This window comes from Nansenia antarctica (genome assembly GCF_963989245.1).
Source record: "Nansenia antarctica genome assembly, chromosome: 3".
Classification (NCBI taxonomy): Eukaryota; Metazoa; Chordata; class Actinopteri; order Argentiniformes; family Microstomatidae; genus Nansenia; species Nansenia antarctica.
Genome location: NC_137688.1, coordinates 70145135 through 70152053, shown reverse-complemented (window position 1 = coordinate 70152053; position 6919 = coordinate 70145135). Strand labels below are relative to the sequence as shown.

The window sequence follows — 6919 nt, the reverse complement described above, 5'->3', positions numbered from 1 at the left end:
TGCGCTATACAAATAAAGCTTGAATTGATTTGATCCCTTGTACACTTTTTTTGGGCATTTGTGTTGCAACACACCTGTACATTCTGCACTCTACCCTGTTAGGCCCTTATTTTACTCTAGACAGAAGGGTTGTAACACTTGTTATTAATTCCATTTGGTATACCTCATAAACTTTCTTGCATTTCTGGTGTTTGCATTTTACATATTCTAAATATATGCTATCTACCAGTGGCGGGCGGTGCATTTCACACCTAGGCCTTCAGTTATGTCCGACACAGTCCTACCTGAATTATTCTACCTCTTAATACCATCATTATGACGCCATGGCTCTAGAAACTAGACAGAAACACAGTATAACCGGGCGTTGCATCACCTTAACATAATCAGACAAGTACAACAGAGTTATATTAATATTTCCGAAGCATTTTTAATCAATAAATCCGCATTTACAATGAAGAGTGTGATCTTTAAGATCGCTTCGCTTGGATACTGTCAAAACTTTTAAATAAAAGGCACTTTTATCGTCAAGAAACGTGACAAAACAATTCAACAAGTCTCTTTGAGTACTTTTACTGCACAGCTGATTCACGTGCGCCACCCACGTAATCTCCACATCTCTTGCAACCTGCAACAGACGCATCAAACATTTATTTTATAAGCCTATATTTGTCATTTTAATTACCTATATATTAATTCGTTAATATTGAAACGAAAATAAAATGAATTTTAATTACCTATATATTAATTCGTTAATATTGAAACGAAAATAAAATGAAATAACGAAATAAAATGACAAAAATATATACAAATAAAATAAAAAATAAAATGCTTTGTACTCACCAAAACAACTTCATTTGAAAACAAAATCCATCCTCCTTTCTTTCCTCAGGAATACTTCAATTACTCTGTTGTACAGTCTGTTGAGCTGTAAATCCACTCGAGTGTCCCCAAAGGTGTTCAAAAGCACCGTTGCTTGTAAGTGCCCAGCCGTGCTTTGGTGTCTCGTTGCTCCCTTGGTTAGACAACTCAAGTTTGCAAAACCAGTGTGGCTCCAAACACCCGATCGATCTGTTGCAAATAGCAGGCATTGCCAGCAGTACAATTTGCAGTGCCTTTCGGAGCCTGTGAGCCAGGGGTACCGCTCGTAGTTAGCGATCTGAAAGTGCCGGACAAACCCTTTTCCCCGCTGAGAAAGGCTCGCAAGAGTCGGGGTTGGCCGTTCTCTGATAATGTCTATCTTTTCCTGGAAAGTTCTTCTAGAAAATGGCGTTGTTTTAAGATCTGCCACCACATCTGCCTCTTCTCCCCCTTCCGCCATTGTAGCTGATTGCAGACGGTATAAAGATACGCAAATTACCTTGCTACGCATCTCAATAGTGCGTATCCAATCAAAAGACGTGCTGGGTGCTGACATCAGATTGAGCCTTCCAGCAGGCGCCGTTGTTGATTTTGCTCGCATCTACGTAGGTTTACTAGGAACGCCACAGGTTTTCTCGTTCCAACGTTAAGTTACAGGTCGAATTCGCGGCACCGTCTGTTGTGAAGGCGGGCAGATTTGGGAGCCCCCTAGCAACACATTTTGATTGGATAAAAGCTCTAACATAAAGGCCAGCCCTCCAAATCTCAATTGGAGACTGGAAGCAGCGCAACCAAGAGGAAAGCTATGAAATGAAGAGAATAGACTATGGGGAATCATTAATACATATTTGTGGAAAAAATATATTAAATAAAATGTATATTCTGATGATGTTTAGGCCAGCAGAGAAGGCCTTGCTGGCCCTGACGGCACACCACTGCTATCTACATGTCGCACTGGATGGGGTTATTGCTGTTGACTCATCAGAAAGTAAAGACTAATTCACAGAGTGTATGAAGATTCCAGTAAGGGTTTTGTGAAGGAGCCCTAGTGCTGTTGACATCAGAAATAGAATGTTTTATTTAGCTCATCAGTGTGCACTCAGCACCATGGACACCTCCAGCCCAGCACCTTGCACCACGGTTCCTGCCCTGCTCCATGGATTACAACGATGATCGCCTGACCCTTGCCTGACTCCACCAAGTCCTTTGCCTGACCCCTCAAACCTGTTTGACCTAATAAAGTCCCTCACCTGGGGTCATTGACATTCTTTTATTTATATACAGTTAGGTCTGGAAGTATTTGGACAGTGACACAATTTCCATAATTTTGTCTCTGTATGCCACCACAAAGGATTTGAAATGAAACAATCCAGATGTAATTGAAGTGCATTTTACAGCCTAAGGATGGCCTGTTTCAGTTGCATTGAGAGCTCTGTTGACTGCATGTTGTGCGTATACAGCAACAGCCTCCAAATGCAAATGCCACACTTGGAATCAACTCAGACCTTTTACCTGCTTAATTGATAAAGAAATAATGAAGGAATAAATAGCCCACACTGGCCCATGAAACAGCTTTTGAGTCAATTGTCTAATTACTTTTGGTTATTATACATAAGAGCTATAATTCATAAACCCTTCCTTCAATTTGGATGTGAATACCCTTAACCTAAAGCTGAGAGTCTGCACTTTAAGCCCAGTAAATTCTGTTGGAAATCTCATAAGATACGTTAGATCCAAAGTATCAAGGAGTATTGCAGTATTGTGCAGGGCAAAACATATTCTGGAACAGAGGATGTTGTATACTCTATATTGTTGTCTTGTCTTACCCTATTTGAGTTACTGTGTGGAGATATGGGGAAATGAATATAAAAGCATGTTAAACCCATTGATTACACTACAGAAAAAAGCTATGAGGATTTTGATTGATTGATTGAAAACTTTATTAGAAGATTTGCAGAAGTAGGTACATGAAAGTACATATTACATACAAGGTCAACTAACAGGATAAAAACCCAAGAAAGCCACTGGCTTATTTCAATTGGGGTCCTTGATTCTCAATTCATCGTTACATGTAAGACCGACAAAACAAACTAGTACTATCTACAAGATAATACAGACAAATAACTATTACTATCTACAAGATAAAAATACATCCATCATGGGAAGAACAATACAACAAAACATCAGGTATGTACAGCGGGTAGGGCAGGTGGGGACATACACCACAGGTGGGGGCGGGGGACAAAACACAAAGTATGTACAGTGGGTAGTTCGGGTCTTTTAATCTGATTTTTGATTTAGAGGGTCCAGTTACGGATTGCAGCCTCCTGTAAATGTTTTTTGAGAGTGGTTTTGAAGGTGGGCAGTGTTTTGCACTCCTTTAAGATTATAGGAAGGGCGTTCCACATTTTTACTGCAGTACAGATTGTACATGAGGTCGGATATCGTGATCACACTAATAACTTGTTCCTAATGTCAAAAATATGAAGAAAATATGAAGGAAAGCAGAAATATTGCTCTATTGCTCTATTTAAAAAAAGGTTTAAATTCTTTTTAATGAAAAAGTATTAGAACGGATGATACTGAAATATATGTATTAATTAATTGGATTATATAATGTAAGCATAATTGTTAAGTATAAACAGGGGTAGGACAGGCTTCTTCCTACTCCTTTTCGAACAATTGATAGGACTGTACTCTACATATTAGTTTTTTTCCGTAGTTTTCACCGTAGTAAGGCCGTAGTAAGGCGATTCATGGTTTACTCCTAGTGTATCCATCTGCGCTGCGCGCATCAAATCCATCACCCGGAAATGTGATGTACCATACGTCATCATACCGCGCCTGCATATTTGCATAACACATTTCCGGGTGTTGGATTTGTTGCGCGCAGATGGACCCTACTCCCTGAGAGCCAAGTCTGAGGTTATCGCCACGGAAACGCAGAACCACTTCCCCTGCATCTGCATTAGCGGTGGGCTAACTACCCGGGAAAGCTTTCTTCTGACAAACACAACAACAGCAGCTCATTAATACGTAAGATAACAACAGATGTGTCATACAGTGAGTCATGCTTCTGATATCAGTGATACGGTCAAACTTTACGTTATGAAGTTAACACCGTAATAACTCTGCAATTACTCTGCTAACTAGCGGTAGTGCATCAGTGATTGCTTAGTGTTTAACCCTTTGCTTTATTACAAGTGGATAAAGAACTGTGTTTATAACGTGTTACTGGAGTAATTACAGTGTTATTACACAGGTTGACCTTCCGCCCCTTACCCTTAGAACCAAATTGATAAAAAAACAAGTAAAAAAAAAATCAAGTGTCATTAAGACACCTGTAGCGTCATTAAGACACACACTCAGGTGTGTTACCCACTCAGGTGTGTTACCCTCAGGTGTGTTACACTCTCAGGTGTTATACACTCAGGTGTGTTACTGCTTATAGAACTACTGCTTGGTCATGAGGACACCTCCTCTGCGCTCTATCACTACAAACATGGAATGCTACGAAGTATAGGAAAGGCTAGTGGTGTGGGACGGCAGAGTGGCAGGGTGGGAGTGGGTGGGGGGGGGGGGGACAGAGAGAGATGCTTCTGGGAAGAGGGGATGGCCGGAGGGAGGCACGGAAGAGGAATAGGCACTCCCCCATGGGTGACAGAAACCATTTAGCTCAACCCAACACACACACACCCAAGAACCCACATTCAAACCAGAGGCGAAATAAATAAAATAAATAAATACAGAATAAACAATCAAATATACAGACGTAAATAAATAACAGAAACATTCATTCTGCTTTGAGAGGGACCCCCCTCTTCACACACACCGCTGCCAGCCCTACATGGGTCATGGGGAGGGGGGTATTGTGGGTTGCGTACATCTACATACATTTCCTTGTTACGTCTCTGAAGGTATTAAAAACCCAGCAGAATCCCCTAGTAGTGGAATAGTAACCTAGGGGTGGGGGGGGGTGTTGGGTGGAACATAACTAGTCAGGTCCTGTGCTGGCGGGGGTGGGGGGGGCACTCTGACCAGGCAGACACAGCTGAAGAAGAAGGCCATATGGTAAAGAGGACAAACACCCTCTCTCCCTCCTCCCTCCTCTCCTCTCCCTCCTCTGCCTCATCAGCAGTGACCTCAGCGATGTGACTTTCACAACTTCTGAGTCATCAGATCTACAGTTTGTGTGATGGGTGGGCGGGGGCTGGCGGGAGGGTGGGGGGGGGTTGGCGGGGGTATGGGGGGGGGGCTGGGAGCTAAAGGTGCTGGGATCAGCAGCATCTCTCTAGTAGTAGTGGCAGTTGGAGTGAAGCTGCTGCCCCTTGATGCAGATTTAAGTGTTGAAGGTTAACTTCTGGGGGAGGTAAACTGATCGTCGATATCTGCGTTGTCGGCAAGGGAGAGGGGGGTGGGAGGTGGGGGATGGGTTAGCTATCTGTGGTCCCACTATGCTGTATGTATGTTGGTTATTATTGTTTAGGCTACTGTTTGGCTACTGTTGCGAACTACTGAACAGTCACACAGGTGAGACTAACTCCATGCAGACACAAAAAATGTCCCAACAAGGGATGGGATGGTAGTTCTAGGTCCCGGGGGGGGGGGGGGGGCAGGTCCGTGGATCCGGGGGTCCGGGGTTGGGAGGAGTAGGGGCTAAGGTCCAGATGCCCTCTGCTCCCATTGTAGCCCCCCCCCACCAATCCCCACTGGCCTAGGGCTGCAAGGGCAACAATCCTTCTACAACATGGACAAGAGTGCACACTCTCTCCCCCCCCCTTTTTTCCGGCGATCACCCCTTACACCCCCCAAGACAAGGCTGTGTTTAGGTTTCCTCAACAAACCCCCAGGTTTATACATCTGTGCGCATCTTGGTAATGTTGACGTAGTTGGTGTTGGCATTCACGGCGGCGGCGGCGGCGGCGACGGTGCAGTTGCCCGTTTTGAGGCTCCTCTCCGGGCAGAAGTCCTCCACGCTGTGATTGGCTGTGGCCTCCTGGATCTCCATGTAGTCCGACTTGCTGAGGGTGGAGCCGCTGCCGCTCCGCCCCGCCCCGCTCTTCTTCAGGTCCTCGGCCGACTCGGCCTTCGGCGGGCTGGCGGGCAGGTTCAGGTACTGCGCCTGCTCCTCGCCCTCCGTCTCGCGGTGGTAGAAGTAGTTGAAGTTGGACACAATGACCGGCACGGGCAGGGCGATGGTCAGCACGCCGGCGATGGCGCACAGCGAACCCACGATCTTGCCGCCGATCGTGGTGGGGACCATGTCCCCGTAGCCCACGGTCGTCATGGAGACCACAGCCCACCAGAAGGCCTCGGGTATGCTGCTGAACTGCGAGTCGACCTCGTCGGCCTCTGCGAAGTACACAGCGCTGGAGAAGAGGATCACCCCGATGAAGAGGAAGAAGATGAGGAGGCCCAGCTCGCGCATGCTGGCCTTCAGCGTCTGGCCCAGGATCTGGAGCCCCTTGGAGTGGCGGGAGAGCTTGAAGATGCGGAACACCCGGACCAGGCGGATGACGCGCAGGATGGCCAGGGACATGGCCTGTTGTCCCGCCTGCCCGTCCTCCGGTTTCTCCGCCAGCTCCGTCCCCAGGGTGATGAAGTAGGGGATGATGGCCACGATGTCGATGATGTTCATGATGTTGCCGAAGAACCCGGCTTTGCTGGGGCAGGCGAAAAACCTGACCAGGAATTCGAAGGAGAACCAGATGATGCAGAGGGTCTCCAGGATGAAGAAGGGGTCGGTGAAGTAGGTGGAGGCATAGACGGAGGAGGAGGTGGAGTTGTTGTCGTTGTCGAAGGGCTGGTACAGCTTGTGGAGGTCCTCCTCATCGGTGCGGAACACGGGCAGCGTCTCCAGGCAGAAGCTGACGATGGAGATGAGGATGACCATGACGGAGATGATGGCGATGATGCGAGCGGGACCAGAACTCTCCGGATACTCGAACAGCAGCCACACCTGCCTCTGGAACTCGTTCTCGGGCAACAACCGCTCCTCCTCCTTGATGAAGCCCTCGTCTTCCCGGAAGATCTCGATGGCCTCCTCGCCCAGCTCGTAGAA

At 46.6% G+C, this 6919-nt stretch overlaps 1 protein-coding gene across 1 annotated transcript in view; it reads right to left on the bottom strand.

Annotated features, from left to right (window-relative positions):
* Positions 1 to 5710: 5710 nt before the first annotated feature.
* LOC308153279 (potassium voltage-gated channel subfamily A member 2-like) overlaps positions 5711 to 6919 on the bottom strand; it is a gene marked incomplete at both ends in the record, with an annotated part of 1932 nt that continues 723 nt past the window's right edge. Inside the window, one exon of the mRNA XM_080526366.1 lies at positions 5711 to 6919. This exon is cut by the window's right edge and continues 142 nt beyond it. Coding sequence (XP_080382492.1) covers positions 5711 to 6919 — 1209 coding nt within the window.